Source organism: Erithacus rubecula, assembly GCF_903797595.1.
Source record: "Erithacus rubecula genome assembly, chromosome: 9".
In the NCBI taxonomy this organism is placed as follows: domain Eukaryota; kingdom Metazoa; phylum Chordata; class Aves; order Passeriformes; family Muscicapidae; genus Erithacus; species Erithacus rubecula.
In genome coordinates this window covers 19,573,474-19,593,613 of record NC_136660.1, presented here as the reverse complement: position 1 = coordinate 19,593,613, position 20,140 = coordinate 19,573,474, and the positions used below count along the sequence as shown (strand labels likewise).

Sequence of the window (20,140 nt, the reverse complement as noted above, 5' to 3'; positions counted from 1 at the left end):
CCATCTAGTAATTTGTAAATCTCGTAAATCTCACGTAATGCAAAAATGAAAATAATTTGAAAAATAAAGTAATAAGTAAGATTTTAAAAATAAAATACATTAATATGATATATAATATTGCTTATGTAAGAAAAATATAAAAATCAATAGTAATTTTAATAGTAAGAATACAAGAATCTCTACCTCAACTTTAATGATCCCTTCCCAACTAAATAATTTAAACAATATACCCTGCATTAGCTTCTAAGTTATACACTAGTTTAACAATTCAGGGACTAAAATATCTGATATATTTGTTTATTTACTGCAGATTACCAGGCTGACCTTTGAAAGATATTTTTGACACTGTCCCTTACCAAAGCACCTTCAAGTTTAAAGATAGCTGCAGCACCATGTGTCTCAGCGGGCGCCATTTTTCGCCTCCATCGTCTTCGACGGAAGGTATCAGAACTGCGTTGTTCCCAGTGGAATTTCCAGCCAATCAAGGAAGCATATTCCCATCCTTCTTGATCTTCATATGATGATCTTCCCTTGAAGATAGAAATTCTTGTTATCCACAGTGTTGGGTAACTGTAGTGAAAAAAAGCAGCATTTCCTCTGGCAGGCCTCATAACCCCCTCATAAACCAAAGCTAGAAACATCAATGTACAAAAAGATAAAGAAAGGGATTATAGTGAAACTATAGAATATTGTTCTAGATTTTTTTTGATTGGTTGGTATTACATTTTTTCTTCACTCAGGTAATGCGTAATCTCATGCAGATTTTAAAAAAACCCAACAAACTGAAAGCCTCAGACTGTTAGAAAGTGCAAGTCCCTGACTGGATCTCTCTTTTCTCACCCTTCCTGCTGCCACTCCTTCAGACAGTTCCCTCCTACGTTTCCGCACCAGTCTTCGTCGTCGATGTGTGTGGTACATTTTCTCTGCAGCAACCCATGACTTGGGTTTAGTGTCTGGAGGAATGGTAATTCCATACTCCCACCCTAAAACAGAATTGATGAGTTGGCATTTTTTCAGAAATACAAGTGAGATACAAAGAAGAGAAGCATGGGCAATAGAGTGACTGCAACTACAGAGGATGAAGCCCTATCACACAAGACTGTTCACCATTCTAGACCCTTATAGCCCAATAGCCAGGGGACCACTGATGGCATTTTATAATGATGTTGTGTTGTGATACACATGACAATAAAAATCTCAACATTAACACACACACGATAAATTTCAAGTGCTTTTCTTTGCATTTTTGTTTTCTCACATGTGGATATTGCATTTTCACACTTCCCTGCAGGAAAATCTAACCCTTAATTTTAAATATGAGTCAAATGCTTTGTGCACTCTTGTGACTCCAGTAGCTTTTCATTAAAAGGAACACTAACCACATGAACTCTGATCATAAAACTTTAAGAACTGGTAAGTCTGTTGCTGTATTTTTGATCTATGTGTAATTCAGTTGCCAAGTATCTAAGACTCAGAATTTAATTGAAATTAATCTCATTAAAAACTTACTGCAAACTCCTAACAGAAGTTCCAGTTAAGACAATTAAACAGTACTTGAGATAAGTATAACATTATTTTCTACTCTAATAGCTAGCTATTTTTTATTTAGAAGCAGTAACTATTTGAGAGTTTTCATTTGCTTTAGAACAAAACAAAACAATCTTAAAGTTTTGCAAAATTCTGCATTTCCCATTACCTGCCATGATCTTCCCTTTTTGCAAAAAATATTTATTTTGTTTTCAAGCCATCAAACCAATGTCCTATAAATATTTTGCTATGAGACAGTAACTACTTTTTCCTATTGTTGTAGAATCCAAATTATGGTCTTGTGAGTGTGTTTATATCACAACTTTCTGTGATGACAACAGTCTTAATTTATTGAGAGTAGTAAGCATATTAAGATTTTCTAACCCAATCATGTTAGTAATATATATAATCTGAAAATCTCTGTCTAGCAACACCTGACTCTTCACAGAAAGATTTTGAAGGTTTTTTAAATTTCAGAATTACCTAATAACCAATGTTTTATCCTGATCAGTCCTGCATGGCTCCTTTCCCACAAACAGTGCTGCTATTCTTCTCTCAGCAATTCAGGAATCCTTCCTACACTTGTGTGGTGAGTGACCAACACAAACCAGTTCCCTACTTCCTTTAGTCCCCAGACCTCCTGATTCACTTTGTAGCATTATGTGTTGACTCATCCTATGGCTAAAGGCTCAGAGGAAAATTACAAACTGGTCCAAACCTGGCTTTGCCACATGTTCTTGGTGCAATTACAGAGGTTTCAGGTCTCAAGCTTCTGACTTCTCTAAAAACACCTTAATTGCTGCTACTAATCCATTAAAATGGAAATAGAAACAGCTACAGACTGAACACTCTCAATGTCATATTATCTGATTCCTTAAGCAACTTTGTCCAAGTATTTCCTTGGTATTTTTCCATAGAGCAACCAATATCATGCCCAGAATATTGCTGCAGTTTTGACATGTGTCCTCCTTCATTATGAACTACAGTAGATTGTGCTAATAGCAGATAAACAGCAAATCTTACCGTGTTCATCCACTGCTCGGTTTAAATCGGATTTCCAAGCATCATCTTCCCACACCCATCCAAAAGGACATGTGAATTCACGTGGGGGTGGGGCTTTTTCTCCATTCTTTTATGTAAGAGAAATGTAACAGTTTTCTGCATTAGTAGGGTAAATACACTGTGTAGCAAAACATAGAGGTCCTTCTGTTAAACCTTCACTTATCCAGTGAAAAATGTAACTCTCACCACATCTGTGAAACTCTGCTCAGATGCTTTCCATTCCCCTCCAGGATAGCGACTCTCATTTTCATACACTTCATCAGTAAACTCAGTGTGACCAGCATCAGCTTCAGTCAACAGACTGCATGCCCAAAGAAAATACAATAGTAAACAAAACCTATTTTAGTTCACTACAGAAAACATATAGAAACATAGTAAAGACTGTGCACACATAGGGGTACTCTGAATTGTCCAGCTATACGAAGGAAACTTAAAAACAACCACTGAAGAAACAGTAGTAGCAAGCAATAGGAGGAACATTACTCATAAATATGAGTGACTAGCAGGAATTTTTAACTGCTGTTTTGTTCAGGATCTGCTTTCAATACATCCTTTTGGACAAAGAAAAAAAATCATAAATTTAAGTGTGGGAGACATGGATTGTGTATACTCTAAAGCACATGCATCTATTCATACACTAAAATTTGGCAATGTACTTATTTTTGTTTCCATTTATGCTGTTGACAAGTCAATAAATGAGCTGGCTAATATTTTTCTAATTTGCAAGTAAAAGGAATGGGAGAACATTAAATCAGATAAAAGCCTTTTGCTATCCCTTGGTGATTCACTGTGTTTCAGAAGGCACCAAAGTGTGTTCCACACTGCCATTTGCTGGCCAAATCAAGCTACAGTGGAAGCAGCTGCATGGCAAAATTATGCATTACAACAGGACTTGATGCAATTTCTTCATGTCATCTTATTAATAAAAAACTATTGATTTAATAGAAACAAACCCCCATCCATTCATACCTGTAACTGATAAAATCTTTAAGTGGATCAAACAATAGCACATATTTTTCCTGCACAGTTTTTCTATAGCAACAGTTCTCTATCTTTTTCACTGCCAGAGCACAATAATTTTAAATGGGCCAAATATTTTCTTACAGGAAGAAAGAAAACAGTCTCTTTCTCCTGCTGGTTTTTGTTTATGAAACAAATAATGTTCCCAGTCTGGTTTAAAGTGTGGCAACACAGACGGACTGGCACAACTCCAGAGCTGAAAACCTCTGGCAGAGCAAGACTGAACCTGTTAGAGCTGAGGAAGGACTGAGATTTGCTCTGCCAGGGGTGGAGCTGCCACATGGCACCACAATCCTCTACTGAGAACAATGCCTGCTTTGAGTCACTTTGAGAAATAACCTGTCACTTGATTAATGATGGCAATGGAACTTTTCAAAATTTCATGAAATAAACCCAAGAAAGCATCAAGTATTTGTGAATGCCCATGTAAATGCTGTAATGGTGTAGTTACAGCATGAGCTGCAGATGTATACAGGATGCCAGGGTTAAGTTTTTATCCATGGAAGATTCACCAAACCAAGGATCTTCTCTGAAACCTTCACAGAACCTGTGAATCTCAAACTGACACATGTAAGCCTTGTAGTAGCTTCCTAGGCATGAAACACTATTATTATTTAGTTAAAAGATGAAGCACTGAGATCCAGAGAATATAAGCAATATAGCCATCATAACAAGGAGACTGCAAAACCATAAGCTAGTTCTTACAAATTAATGCTTTCTTTCTGTTGCCTGTTTTGTTTTACTTTTTAAAAAAGGTAATGTTTATTTTAGCATTATTAACTTGATTATTGGCTGTTTTTTGCTGTCCTGGAACCTTCAGCTTAAAATCCCTTTCTCAGCCAAGAAAACGGAGAGAAGCTTTTACTCAATGCCACAAATGCCTTTATTCCTACCTGCATAAAATTAAAAAAAATCTGACCTTCTTTCAGGATCAACCATCCATTCTCCTTCCCAGTCCCAACCCTTTGGGGGTAGAAAGTATTCTCTTTTCAGTTTGATTTTTCCTGTAACATCGGAAAACTTGTGGCGACCAACAAGTCCTGAGGTACCCCACTTTCCAAAAAGGAGAGCCTGATTTTCATACTGTGTGGGAAGAAAGCAAAAATCCAACTATTATTTAGGGATAATGAACACCTTTCAGGAGGTGTTTCACTTTCCAGGAGGAAAAAAAAAAATTTTTTTAAACTATTATAATTGAAACACTTTACAATAAGTTTACTTCCTCTGAAATTAAGTACTTCCTTTCCATATTACTCTGCAATATCATCTTCAATTTCTTTATTTTATTTTCTTCTGTGCTGCCTGGTAAACAGTTTTCTCAATGTAATGCCTCTCTACAGCAACAGTAAAATTTTCTCAAAATTAAAACTCTCTTAAATAAAATTCTGTTACATTATTCAAAGAAATTCCTTCTGTTCGTTAAATGCATTATTCTGTCATTTTTTTCCATCTCAAATCTCCTCCAATTTAAAATCTTTTCTAATATGTAGAACTGAATCAAAATCTAATCATAATAGCTACAAGGGGCATGATTCTGATTTCAGCCAGTCTATTTCTCCTCCTGGGATTATTTGTAGTTTATGATGGTCTTGAGTTTTCTGCCCTTGTTCCTGTAAAATTGTTGGATTGTTGAAGACCAACAAATGAGACATTCAGTAGCAATTAAATAATTGCTTTGAATACCCATTGTGACTTAGTGACTTAGCATAGCACTACTAAATATTTAAGCACAGGTGCAACAGTGTATTAGCTATTTTACTGATACTGGATTATATGCACCATTAGGTGATGTGGCATATAAAACACACCTGCTACTTACAATTACCATCCAAAACCTCCATTATATGCTGTGGGACTATTTCAAGCATTTGTATTCTGAATTTGTTAACGCTTCTCATTGAAATATTATTGTGTTATAGCATTTTTGTCAGCAACAGTAAATTTACCACTGCTACAAAAGAACCATTATTAAGCAAAACCACTCATATTCAAGTATAATTTGTAGAAGCGAAGAAGCAAATTTAAAAAAAGGATTATTCACATGCCAAAACATAATAGTTTAGATCTTAATCTTAATTACACTGATAAAAATCTAAAATAAACGTATTTGAAACCACTGGAGTTAACCAGATTTGTACTGACTATGCTGTTCAGAATCTGGTCTGCTGAAGTTCATCTGGTAGGCACAATGGACTTTATCATTAATTGCCTTGAATGGGTTCTACTTGTTTCCTTATAATCAACACTACTCTCATTTTCTGTCTGGCTCACAAAGAAATTCAAAAGAACTCCAACTGCTTGGAATTCCCAACACTCACATCCAAGTTTAAAGTAAGAAAGCAGTGATGGACATACCATTTCTGCAAAAACACTGAATGTTCCCTCTGCAAAGCTATTAAACTTCTTTTCAACTGCACTGAGCCCCAGCCAAATGTTAACTCGCAGCTCTGCAGGCATTTTGACATCTTTTGTCTTGTCCTGTGGGTACTGGCACACAAACAAAAATGTTATTCTTTGTTATGTTGTGCAGGTATCATAGCTTTCAGCAAAAGACATAAAACAACAAAGAGATATGAACACCAATAAATATTTATCTCTTCCTGTACTGCTTTTTCTGAAAAGTAATAAGTAGTAATAAGTAATTAGTAGTGATAAAAGTAATTAGTAGTAAGTAAATAGTAATTAGTAGTTCAGGAGGAAAATGTTCTTTAAATGATAGCTGCCTAGGGCATATAAAAACCAAACACACAAACAGTAGTATCATCCCTGCTCCTGTAATTCTCTCCCAAGTTTCATTCAGAAATGAGTTTTTAGTTTTGACAATAACTTAAAACTTCAATATTGATATTTGAGTTTCTTCTTGGGAGATGCTGGAAATGCAGATGTTAGCAGGGATGGTTCAGTAAAAGCAGAATCAATGAAAATTTGAATAAAACCATGAAGATACAGGCTTGTCTGCATTGAAGCATTAATTAATTTCTCTGACTTGCACTTATTATTCTCTCTCAAAATTTCCGTTCTTGTCCAATCCCCAAATACCAAGTCCAGTAACACTTTAAAAGTTCTATCACAATTTTGAGCTCTTTTAGAAAAGTCTCAGAGATAGGGGCCAATACTGGTTCTAACTGGCTTATGATAAACTTAAAAATTCTGTGATATTTTGAAGAAGCTATATGCAGTTGGCTTCTAATCTGTCCTGAGTTCGACACCTCATCATTCATAGTTTGTTTGCATGTTTCACACTCATGTCAAGTGGCATCTCAATTTAGGGAGTTAATTATTTCTTAAGAAGAAAAAAATAGTACCTTTAAGAAGATTGTTTGGGTCTTTCCACAATATTTCCCAGATGATTCAGGGCTTGTTGTGGAGTACAGCACTTGGTGTGCAGGAACACGAGCATAGGCCAGTCTTTTCTCCCCTCGGATCATCCATATGATTACATCAGGCATACTGTTTTGTGGCTGAGGATTATTTGTGGGGAAAGGAGAGTTAAAGAGAGTAATTAATAGAGAAGTAAACTAATCTAGAAAAGAGAAACACAAATGAGGGTTTATGACAAAGATTTATCATTTAGAATCATGAATCACAACAAACTTACGATAAATAGAGGGAATTGTTTTGTTTTGCAAATTAACCAATATATAGTTCTGAAAGAATCATAAAAATACCATTGAGATTTTTGGAAAGCAAAGTAACTTTTATTTAAAAAACTATCCTTACATCTTTTATAAATTTTTCTAGAGACATTTTGTATCTTGATTCCCTTATGGTGATGATAGTGACTGGATGCCGTAGGCTGATGCTTTGGACTGACCTGCTACACTTTAAAAGTGCTTGTCATGCTTCCACATTAAGGGTATATCATTGTAAGACTTTTAGCAGAATACAGAAACCATCTATTACCTTTTTGGAGTTCTGTGCCCACCTTTGTATGCTAGCTGCAAGTCTGGCCAATTAATTGCTCTTTTTTTTTTTTTTTTTTTTTTTTTTTTAACAGCAACTCTACAGAGCAGAAGCAACAAATCAAAAATAAAACCATTTCTAAAATGCTGTGAAAACTAGTTATGAATAGCCAAGATGGAAACAGAAAACATTGCTGAAAATTAAAAAAAAATTAAAATCCACAGAAACAGATTTAACTCCGTTAGAAGCTGATTATTATGACTAACAATCTGTGGAAATCCAACATATACCCTGCAGTCCCTGAACCAGAAAATTGACTTGCATCTCTGGAAGAATGGAAAGGACAGAACAGTCATTTAAACAGAATAGGGTCTATTCTACCAATCATGGAGTGATCATTACCCAACACACATTCTTAGTGAGAACAGCTAACATAAGAGTTGTTTAACTAAATTGCAACTACAGAGGGGAATATGTTTACTTTCACAGCATCTAAAATTACTGTTCTATAGAGAGAGGATATTGCTCGATCAGCAGTGAACTTTACACCCAATTGTCTTAGACAGATATTGCTAAACTAACCAGTACTGCTAAACCAATGACCAGCACTGTGAAGCACTAACCTCTTCACTCAGCTGCAGTAATCTCTCCAACCAATCCTCAATTTCTGTCAGAGTGGCTTTCACATCAGTAGCTTCCCTTCTCATCCTTGCTGCTGCTTCTCCAATCTGTTGGAGAGACTTGAGGCGCAGTTTTTCTATCTGGGTGTCAAGGACTGTTATATTAGATTTGCCTTCTATGAGGGGAAATGGTTTACTGAAAAGAGAGTATTTGTTATGGTTAATAATCTCAGTGGATTTCATGTAGCTACACTCTAAATGCAGACATGCAAACAGTGGCAATGGATGGAGTGTGCCATCATTTCCTGTGATTGAAAACTACTGGAACAGTGCTATTGCATCTATTTCTGCAGAGATATTCACCTCACAAAGAATTTATAGTAACGAAGGGAAAGGCTGTGCTTACATAACAAGCACCAAGGTAGAACACCTTGAGATGTTTGGTTTAATGTAGTTGTTGCCAATCAAACCAATGAAAATCCATTTGTCTATATATTGACAGAAAAAAAAAAATATCGTCTCAAAATGTGCATCTCAAAACTGAGAACAGTGCCTTCAGACCAAGATTAGGTTCCTTTCCTTCACTGGAAACTGCATATTGTAACAAAATCAATATAAAAATATGGCTTGTGATAGGACTAGATTTGTCTAACCATCTGGCAAGAAAACATAAAAGAACTCTAAATCTGTGACACAGAACTTATGAGTCAGCAGAGGGCAGAGTAACTATTCAATGGAACCAAGAAATCCTAGAATCTTGAGTTAGAAGGGACTCTCAAGGATCATTGAGCCCTGCCTCTGCACAGAACAACCCCAAAAAAATCACACTATGTGCCTGACAATGCTGTCCAATTCTGTTGGAAAAAAATGAGAGGAGGTTTAAGGCAAAGGCAGCTTTTCAAAGATCAATGACTGTATCCCTTTAGCAGAGTTCATTAAAACATCTTTAATATATTTAAAAAAAAAGTTTAAAAATTTCCAAAGACACTGCCTAATTTGAAAAGACCAACTCTTATCTGACCTACATTTAATGACCTGCTATGAACCTTAATTCTGTAAAGCCTTGATACTGACTGTTGTGCCTTCCACTACAGTTAGTTCTACTAATCTGAATGCAAGAGCTGTCTGCCCTGGGAGCTACATAGATGATCAAATGTATTAGATCAGAACCTTCAGGAAGTCACATCACTGCAGGTTCAAGTAGTGCACTGAAAACTCTCTCAAACTCTTGAACTCATTTAAACCTTAGCACAGCAAGGAAAAATCTATGAATTCAATACGGTGAGATATGTCTTTGACAGAGATTTTTTGAGTTTGCTGGAAAAAAAATCCAAAAAGAGCACTGTATCCCATGAGCAACATGAAGTTCATTTGGTGGCTGTATCTTAGTGTTATTGTTCCATAATTGGTGAGTGATGCTTTATAAAATAATTAATCAGAATTAATAACAGTGCAAATACATGTCAGGATGAGGAACTGACCTGAAGTTTCCACACTTACTAGACAGCTCCATAGGACAATAGTTTGTCCTTCACATTTTACTTTCCCAAAGTTTGCCAGCCCTTTCACTCTGCTTTCTTTCAAATCACAGCATTCTATGAAGTTATTAGTTTATATTTTTGTGCAAGCTTTCTATCATGTAATTCTTTGCTAGTATATACTGATCTCCACTGTTTGTTTATTCTCTGCTTTTATATTGGCTCTACAAGTGGTTGAGTTTGTACTCTCATTTCATGTTCTTTGTTATTTCCTCTTATGGACAGCAACTGCTCTGTCATTTTCCCTTTCCTTTTCCTGTGCTGTTTAATGACCTACTTGTTTACTCTCCCCATCTCAATACCTCCTTTTTAATGTCTCTTTCTCATACAATTCTTTGCTCTCTATTTAGAATTTACTCTCTTTCAGAACTCTAAATGCTGACTCCTGTTGCCTTCTCTGAACACCTCCCTACATACCAGACATATTGACTAGAGGCTTATTCAAAATTATTATCTTTATGGCCCATAATCCCTGCATACCTTTTGACTTTTTTATTTTGGGCTTACCAGTAAAGTACTAGACTTTTTTCCCTCTTCAGTTTCAGAAATAACATTGAAACACAGGTAAACCAAAGTTACATGAGGAATTCTAAAGTAAGGTGGATGGAAGAAAGGCAGCAGAGAGACCTAACATTCATTCTCAGAACTGTCCTCCCTCAGATTTTTTTTAAGAGATGCTGTTTGGTCTTATCACTGTCAGTAATAAAACTATCCAGAGATAATGGAGAATTGCACAACTAGATGGATTGTTTGACTAGCAATGTCCATGATATTTCTCCACTTTCAGAATTTCAGCTCTTAGGTCAATTCATGGGATTAGTCAGTTTTATAGTCCTCAGAATTTGTTTTCTGACTTAGCAGAGGCAATAATGAAGATTCTGAGCAGGACTGGAATGATAATGTAAGAGATAAAAAAAATTATTTTACCTTATATCTTCTGTAAGTTCATCAATCAGCTTCAACCACATCTCAGCTAATTGGTTTTCTGACATTTTAGCCTGCATTCCTGATTTTAAGTTGGCTAAGTTGGATTGCTGAGGAATTTAAAAGAAAAGAATTTGCACTTATAAACTTCCATTGTGGTTTAAGGTCAGTAGGAGTTTCAAGATTTTGATCTTATTTGTTCATCTGTGTAAAGGCCAAACCAAAAAAAAGACTATGTTTAAACTTTGTTTTTATTTAAGAGGACTATTCTGATGTTCTCCCCCACTATATTTAACAAAACATGCAAACAGTCCCACAGACTCAACATACTCCTAACCAACATTGAGGACTCTTCCTTCCCATGGGAAACTCCCTGTGGATTCAAGAAGGAGTGTATTGAGTCTTGCTAAAATGCAGGCCTATGACTGACAGTGCCATTTGTTACACCAAGCAATTTTTAATTCTGACTAAGAGAAAAAGGGAAAAAGTACCACAAAATATCCATAATTTGCTCAAAATGTCACTTTTTGATTGCACCTCTAAATGAAAAAGAGTAAAAATGAAAAGCCTATCAGAAAAAGAAAGATTTTAAATGTCTTACCAGTCTTTCAGCCATGTTTAGGATTATATTCACAGCGTCCAATCGATGACTTATGTCCTCCCAAAAAGAAGTCAACGTTACAACTGGCTTTGTGTTTGCCCATGGCAAGTAGTAATAGTAATTACCTGGTGTGAAACATTTGTATGTAAGATTTAGAATTCATGGCAGGAATACATACTGTACACTGCTGCTACATTCACATCATTTATGTATTACAAATCATTAAGAACATACTGCTACTCCAAATTCACAAAAGGATTTGGATTTTGAAGCCACCAGAGCACCTGTTGAGTGGTAAATGTTCACTTCAAATTGTTTCAAATTGTTTCAAAATCCAACAGACTTTTAAAAATAAATTAGCTGTTAACATATTCTTTCCATAACATGCTGATGTAGATGGCACATTAATATAACTTTATCTTTGAAATAAAATATTCAAATAATAATTTTCTAGAGTAAGTCTGAGTATTAAATTTAATATGCAGAGGAAAAAAACCCTACTTTTTGCAGTTAATTAAAAAAAATTATAACCAAAATGTATTTTCCTGTTCTCTAGGTAATTTGTTTTTTCTAGGATGCTGGATGCATGGTTTCAAAACAAGTTATTATTTTATTGTAAATCAGAATATTCAAAGCGTGTTTTCCCTACTTAATTCCAGATACCTCTAAAATAACGTGATTTCTTTCCCTTGCAAAGTTTGTGCATTTCTAGTACACAGTCAAAAGATTTCACTGAATTCTGTCAAAATTTCATTAATAACCTCAGGAGGCCTTGCAGCACCTGTTCCACAAATGCAGCTTCATCTCAAAAGCTGCAAAGAGCCTCACGCTCTTTTCTGCCACATTTTCAGGAGGTGTGCAGTGCAGTTTGGGCTGACATTCCAAAGCCATGAACAGCACTTCCAAGAGACAATCTGAGATCGTTTCATGCCCAGAGCAGAGCACCCTTACCATCAAACACAGCACGGCTGTACTGGGTGGTCGATGCCAGAGGTTTGCAGGTGGAGTCGAACTTGTTGCCGTAGTTGCCGATGCTGACCTCGAACTGGATGGGCTCCCCCGTGTCCTGCAGCATCGTGGCAGAGTGGAACACAGCAGCCAAGCAGAACTTCCGTCTGCGCTGGTACTTCTACCAAAACAACCTTTCCATTGTATTTCAAAAGCATCCACAATTATAGACAACAACAGCAATATCTAATTGGAAATAGTAACTTTTATGTTTTTACTGTTTTCTGAGAAGAAATAAAAAATGTAACATGTATAACAAATTTGATATTATAAAATGTTTCAGATTAACACTTCCTGCTACAAGGGCACAACACTTCTGCAGCCACTACTTTTCAACCATCTCTCTTAACTTGGAGATTGAACTCTATTGCAGTGATTTTAATGAGTTAGGTCACTCTAAGTCTCATTTCCACTTCCAACAGTGACAATAAAACAAGGATTTACCTCGACAACCAGTAAGTCATCATTAGGAATCATTTCTAATTTTTTACTAACAGGCTTGCTTTCAGATAATGTAGATAGTTCAACCAGAATTCTCCCTCTATAAGCAACTCCTTCTCCCTGTAACATAAACACATATGAAATCAAATTTTACATATTTTCCCTAAAGAAGCAAATAATTTTTTTAGCTGTACATGATTTTCATTTCGCTGAAGAGTTCTCAAAATTCCTGAAGAGGTATGGATGTATGTATTGGAACAAATTAAATAAAGCAATTGGCTTAAGGCTAGAAGTGAAAAACATATTTATGCAAACAAGGAAAGAAGAAATACAAATGCATGCAAAGGTGCAGTCAGTGAAAATCATCTAAATCATTGTAGCTTCTTCAAAAGTACCTTTAAAACATAAGCAGATAGGAATGGAAAATACTGTAATACTTCCTTATTAATCTTAAATACAAAATATTATTCAAAAATAAAGAGCAAGAGGTGTGTAATTTGAAAAGAATGCAAATTAATTAATTCATTGATTTAAAAGAATTGGGTTAATTTTTTAATGAAAAACAATTAATAAAGAAACTTACCTTTCCAAAGTTTAATTCATCATATGGGTCTGGGAATCCAGTGTATTCTCTTGGGCTTCCATAAAAGTTTAGGTAACAAGGCCCAAATGTTGGCAAAAAGCCAACTTCAGTTTCTCCAGAGTTTACTAACAGAAGACATTACCATGATATCTTTGTTAATTACCATATTAAGCCAGAATGAAACAAATAATATCACTATCAAATCCATTAGAAGAAATGTTAGATATTAGTTAGGTATTAGTAATGTAAGAGCACTTTATTCTCTGGATACCATATAAATTTAAAGCAATTATACTACTGACTGTACTTGTACCTAACTTCTTTCTTCACTGTGCAACTCTTACACTAAATACTACTTCATGCAGCAAAAATCCCACTAAATAAGAAGAATTTATGTCCCACTCCAAATATATGGTTTTAATTTACATGCAAGTGTCATATGCTCTCATGCTAACAGAAAACATGTTTTCTAGAAAAAAAATGGAACTGAGTTAAACAATATTTGCTGTCACTTAAACACACAGGCCAATGACAAAACTAAAGAGACACTAAAAAGATGCACTGTCTAGCAGAACAAAAGAAAAAAAGAGAAACAGGTCAACTTTGCAGCCAAAATTGCCTGGAGTGATGTGCAGCACAGAGAGGGATGCACTTATTCCTGACAGGAAAAGAAGGCTGAGGTTAGACAGTGCCAGTAAAGGATTATGCCTCGTGTGGATGTGCCACTACTGACACACACAAGTGGATTGTAAAAAGGAATGTGATGCCTTGATGTAATTTCCTGCCAGCACAAAGTCACATATAACCTGCACAATATAAAATAAAGATTTTCAGTTCTCTATTTTGCATTTGGCTGCCTTCACACCCTTACCTCTGAATCAGAAACAGTTCAAAATTTGAATGAAAAAGAATCATTGCAATAATGTCCAATTTTTGAAAAATTCTAAGACTGAACTGCTCACATCTGACTTCAGGATGACTAGGTTTAAGATCCAGATATGTGTTAAATTAATGCATTCACTACTTACTGTACAAATAAATTAAACAGAATACAAATTTTAGAACATATAGACAGACAACTAAAAACCCCTGCCAAAACTGGAATAAAAATAATTTCTATTGTTCTAAATTTAAATTCAATTGTTTACTTTTAGAAGGCTAATAAAGTGAATCTAAGAAATCATTTCAGCATTTAACTTAACGTTACTTTATTAAGAAAGGAGGATAGTAAATGAAGTACCATGAATGAATGTTGATTACCTTTCAACGGCACTCCACTTGTATCTATTTCTTGCTATTTAAATATTTACCAGATATTCTTTCATACCTGGATGTCAACCTGGATAGTTATGGAAAAAGTCACCTCTCCAGGCAGTAACAGAATCAGATTTTATTTTCCAGATTTTGTTTATATAGCTTGGTAAGCATAAGCAAAACAGCCACTAATCATTTTAAGCAGTTATTTATTTCCGCAGGGCTCTGCAGGTGCAAAAATACCTGTGATCTCACAGCTAAGTTAAAATGTCAAGCCACTATTAGACTGTTAGTCTAAGCAATTGAACTGAGTTGCTTCTGTAATTGTAGCAACTACATACTCATCTCTAACACACAGCTTGAAGCATCAGCCAAACAGAAATATTTTCAAATCAATTCCAGTGCCAAAACTGGTTTATAGAGTAAGTTATGTTTGATACTCTTTAATCACAATGGTGAAATCTTTTAGACAAACAATTATTTTAAATATTTTTAAGCTGATGGAGTATCTTAGGCAATACTCTTCAGTTTGGGCAATGGAACACAAAATCAGTAACAGGTGAAGATATAAACCTTCAAATGATGAAGCCCCTGTTCCCGAAGATGAAAAATCTATATTATGAAAAGAGAGGTAATTATATGATGAGTGACAATAGCATTTAAAAAATACAATCACAAAGCAATCTCCTTTTAAAATAAAGCTGAAAGCCTGAGAAAAAATAAAGTTCATATGGGCTACAATTTTGCTTCTGGTTAATATATGAAGGTATTACTCTTCCTGTACAAATTTCAAAGGGGAAAAAACCAGCATATATCTGACAAAATATCTTGCTTTGGTGCTTATTTTTCAGCTTTGTACAACTGTTCTCCACACAAAATACAGATTTATTTTTAAAGCTACTTTCAAAAGTAGTTTTAAAACCAAATTAAAGTTTTACTTTTAAGGGCATTTAAAAAACCCACTACATTTCAGGGTCCCTTAAGGTATCTACATTTATATTTACTGAGGTCTGTAGCCTAGTTCAGTTTCACAATCCTTTAGAAGCCAGCTCTAAAGATAATAGAAATAGCTATTCCAGTGTCAGTACCTCAGCAGAGAGAGAAACCAAAGGAATCTCCCAGTTCTTAAGTGCCTGGGTTTGAAGTGTAAATGTGCTGTGATTCAGCTGCAGCTCAAGATACTCATCTGGGGAGTACAAGTGATCTCTCCAGAGCTGAATTCTCCCCAACAGCCCAACCCTTCTATCTTGGCTTTCCCACTGCCTTTTTCTTTTGCTTCTGGTTGCACATGGGATATATAAAAGTTTGCATGAAGCCTTACTTCAATAGCAGTCCTTCTAAGGGGACTACTGTATAAGCTTTTGTGTGACTGAAAACACAATTCCATCCAATTCTTGCCTCAAGTCAGTATAGGATTGGAGCCACTAACTTTGTTTTTAAACACCTGATAAATCCATCCACTTAAGGGTAAATTGGTCTGTCTCAGACAAGTACATATCCTATAGATTTTATAAATACAACAGAAAAAATTAGTGATTTAGATTCTTATTGCAACAATGGTCAAAATGGCTTTGAGAGTGTTATTCAAACTAGTGTAGATAGTCAGATAAATATATGCTAAGCCTGCTTAACCTGGAGCTTTATAATTCTATATGGATAACTAATATGCCAAGCTATGTTCATTAAATAGATAAAACAATTTCTCTGACAAGTTAACGCATAATTCTAGTCTGGGAGCCAGCCCAATTGTATGAAAGATCTTGCTATAAATAGAGGTGATTATAGATATAGATCACAAAGAAATGATCGATAATCACATGATTATATTAGAATATAAATTTAACTGGATTTTTTCTTATATTTTCCAAAATATTGGCACAAATAATATTTCTTATAATATTTTAAAGAAGAGTTTTATTACAAAGCTAGTTTCCAATGGGAACAATATGTTAGGCATCTCATATCTTGCCTAACTTGTTTTCCTGTAGTTAATCAGTTCTGGTTTTAGCTGTATGAAATTACATATCCAGCCATCTCTACTGATTGAAGCACATAAATCAATTGTCTGCAATCACAGCAGTGCAATCAAAATCAGAGTTATAAAATAGGAATACTGAGCACTCATGCAATGAGATGCAGTTCCTGCTTTAGTCAGCTACAGAACAGAGACTGACCCAAGTTCCCTCAGCATCTAAAAGCAACCTAGTGGTTTCCAGGAAGTGAGTAAGTGGCTCTAGATAGCTCCTTTAGGCTTAACTACTCAGCAACATTCCACAGCTTTCAGCTTCTCTTCTCAGAGATACAACAGATACTCTTATAAGGTAGCAAAAGGAACCTTATTTACCAGTGTCCAAAAAACAAGTGGTTCTGAAGCAGTGACTCCAGATTGTCTTGAAATTAAATACCTTATTAAGCATATAAGTAAATGTGCATATCTTACACATGGTAGATTGTGATATCACATTGTTTTCTCAATTTGGGAAAGTACTCACAAATTAAATTAGTTCAGTAACTTACACACACACACACATATATATATATATGTAACAGAAAACCAAATCTTGAGTTACTGCTATTTCCAAGATGATGTGATTTAGTCATTAAAATTTTAACACTATACTTTCAAAAGTCCCATAGAATATTTTCTAGGAGCACTGTTTTGAAAATTTCAGGAACATACAATGCTGTTGCAAGGGAACTGAGAAACTACAGATAAATATATACTTTCTTTGAACACTGATCTTTGCCACTGTGTGCAACACAAGAGAAGATAGTGTGTTATACACTGCTCAAGCAATTACCTTCAATCTCTCCTCCAGAAGAAGCAATTTTTGAGAGACTTAAATACGTTGTTCCAACTACATCATTTTTTGTAAGTCGATCCCTACAAAAAAGAGGAAAAAAAAAAAAGAGAAATATTTTATTTAATTATAAAGCTGGTGATCATACACAGTGGCAAGCTACTAGTATACACATTTTCTATGACCTAAAATGCTTCAATATTACTAAGAAGACCAGTAATGATAAATTGCAAAAGTGGGCTGTAGACATGAATACCTGACTTTTACACTGCCATTAAACACTGACAGTGCTCAGTTCTCACTGCACACAAAAATAATTTCCTGTTACATTAACCAGATCTTTTGTAAAGAAATCATAAAAGTACTTTAACACTTGCTTAAATACTCTCATGTACTGTAAAACAGACCTGGCACCTATAGAACCAGACTTTTCTTCACTTATTATCATTTAGCTTAAGTAATTTGATTAAAAGTCATAACTCACCAGTCAACAATTGAAAGTTTTATTTTCTCACACATCGAGGGAAACTGAAAAAAAAGCAATTAAAGTAAAATAAGTCATTTTTTCACCCGTGTAATGCTAATGCCCTGAGTTCCAAAAAAATGGCTATTTACTACAGAAACAAGGGTAAAAAAACTCACCTTGATTTGAAGATAAATAATTTGATTCCATTCTGGATTAGCATTTTTCTCAATTATATTTGTGCAAACCTGTCAAAAATGAAATATACAAACACATCAAATATACAACACATCAAATATAAAATAGGGGGAAAAAGTATTTACTAGCTATGATTTAGGACACATCACCATCTGATTGGAAAAATTCAATGTAGCAGTCAATGAATCCTGGATTAATGCTTCAATGAGCCACTGATGCTCAATGAGTTTTTCACTGATAACTACTGATAGAGTAATCTGCATATGCAGCATTAATGACTTTTGGAGGAAAAGAGAATATTGAAACAGTGTTTAAACATGAGATTTGGGTTAGCCTACTTTTTATTTTCACGAGCTACAATTAAATGAAATTATTGTGGCTTATTATTTCCACAAGCCACAATTTAATGTGCTTTTATCACAGCAAATAAATGAGATGAAGGAATTACTTAATTCCAGCTTTCTTTATGCAGATTTGAGGGTGATGAAGAACATATGTAGGGGAGAGGCTGCATTATTTGCTAGTCATGTCTTCTAAAGATCTACACTACTGCATGGGGCAACCTGACTGTATAGCATATTAAACAACTGACAAAAAAACTGACTAGCAATGAATATAAGTTGTGCAATTGTGCTCCAGATCAAATTTGGCATTCTAAGGAATATATTATTATTTAAATGTACAAATGAGGTTAATCTGTCCAGAAATATCTGTATCACCAATTACTAAAAGGAATCAGGAACATAATGTAGGCAAGCAATCTGACATATGGCACTTCTAGCCTTTAGTCATACATTCCTCTCATTAGTCATCAGTTTTACACCCTTCCTATTGTACCATGAAGTTTGCAATTTTACAGAGTTAACTTTAATTTTTTTCTCTTTTTTTAAATTTCCATAATTTCAGGAAACTTTAAAATTCATGTTGGCATATGAAATCTCTTCTCAGGACTACAATTAGAATATAAAGGTTCAGATATTTACTAAATTACCTTTTTCCCAGCAAAAGAAACTTCTACAAATGGATCTACCAGGTTTTTCTTGTCTGCTTCTCCTCCAAATATTTCCTTGACTGTTTGTGCAAAAGCATCATCCACTGGAGAGGTGTCAAAGATTAAATTAAGGTAGTTATTGTTATTATTATTATCAGTATCATCATCATCATCATCACTATCACTATTAGTACTATTATTATTCCTAAATAATAAACTGCCCAGGTAATCTCACCAAAATCAACCAGCTCACAGATCTAGGACAGGTAAAGTCTAACTTGTTAAACAAAATTCTGAAGTGTTGCAGGTAAAACATGAGAATTTTGGCTTAGGAGCAATTTTAAGAATATAGATTTTTCAAACTTCATAAGAAGTACTGATGTGCTGCTGAATTTAAAGGCATCACTGTGTTTGAAAAGCATTATACATGTATTTGAAGATATTGCTCTTTGGCAAAGATATAGGTGAGAAAATATGCTAGTAAAGGATAAAAAGTCCCATATACTCTATTCTGAACAGCTAACAAAATAACTCTTTCTAGTGGTATTCAAACACCAAGGGACAAGTAGGGAGCAGCTACATACTTTGTGGAATGTCCTCAGCTCTGTAGATTTTGAGAAGAAAAGTGACCCATCGAAGTGCAATCCCAGCAGGTAATAAAAGATTGCTTTCCACATCATCACTTTCATTATCTCTCTCCCTTTTTTCAACCTGTCAGAGAATACAATCGTAGACAAAAAAGACAAGGCAATGTACAGAATTAGAATTAAGGTGATTAGCTAAACTTCTGTTGATTAGCTAAAGACTTGTTAGTTTCATGATGAAGAATGAGATTGTATCAAATTATCAAGCCACAAAAATTTAATTCTAGATAAACTATTTTACATTCAGTTTTATCTCTAAAGTACTCAATTGCAGGAGCCCATTATAATCACACTTTCAAAATCATCATCATCATGATCAGACAATGATGATTTTGGCACATGTACAAGGTGCCATGCAACTTTCAAACTCATGTCAAGAGAAGGCATTTACTACAATTAGAAAAGGCTTACAAGTCTGATATAACTTACCAGAACCTACTGCTTCCTAATTTAAAAATAAATACTACACAAATAACTAGACATATCCTTGTGATTTGAAGAATCCTGAGGGCAGCAGAGAGGAACATTTAATATGAAACTAAAAGGCAATCTGCCATGGTTC

The 20,140-nt window shown here is 34.8% G+C and overlaps 1 protein-coding gene across 6 annotated transcripts in view; it reads right to left on the bottom strand.

The window, feature by feature from the left end:
• MYOF (myoferlin) overlaps positions 1–20,140 on the bottom strand; it is a 63,828-nt gene that overhangs the window by 20,023 nt on the left and 23,665 nt on the right. For 4 of the 6 annotated variants that reach the window (XR_013775104.1, XM_079312383.1, XM_079312385.1 and 1 more), the window contains 19 exons: positions 19,519–19,645; positions 18,935–19,038; positions 17,925–17,993; positions 17,767–17,810; positions 17,283–17,365; positions 15,055–15,093; positions 13,228–13,352; positions 12,648–12,764; positions 12,147–12,324; positions 11,196–11,320; positions 10,598–10,704; positions 8,136–8,328; positions 6,915–7,070; positions 5,965–6,096; positions 4,529–4,692; positions 2,776–2,890; positions 2,551–2,656; positions 841–983; positions 357–530 (listed from right to left, as the gene is read on the bottom strand). Coding sequence is in view for 5 of the 6 variants with exons in the window: in XM_079312383.1 (XP_079168509.1) it covers positions 357–530; positions 841–983; positions 2,551–2,656; positions 2,776–2,890; positions 4,529–4,692; positions 5,965–6,096; positions 6,915–7,070; positions 8,136–8,328; positions 10,598–10,704; positions 11,196–11,320; positions 12,147–12,324; positions 12,648–12,764; positions 13,228–13,352; positions 15,055–15,093; positions 17,283–17,365; positions 17,767–17,810; positions 17,925–17,993; positions 18,935–19,038; positions 19,519–19,645 (2,301 nt within the window). In the remaining variant the exon portion in view is untranslated. The remainder of the gene's footprint in view (positions 1–356; positions 531–840; positions 984–2,550; positions 2,657–2,775; positions 2,891–4,528; positions 4,693–5,964; positions 6,097–6,914; positions 7,071–8,135; positions 8,329–10,597; positions 10,705–11,195; positions 11,321–12,146; positions 12,325–12,647; positions 12,765–13,227; positions 13,353–15,054; positions 15,094–17,282; positions 17,366–17,766; positions 17,811–17,924; positions 17,994–18,934; positions 19,039–19,518; positions 19,646–20,140) is intronic. The other 2 variants (XM_079312384.1, XM_079312386.1) reach the window with 1 other exon arrangement.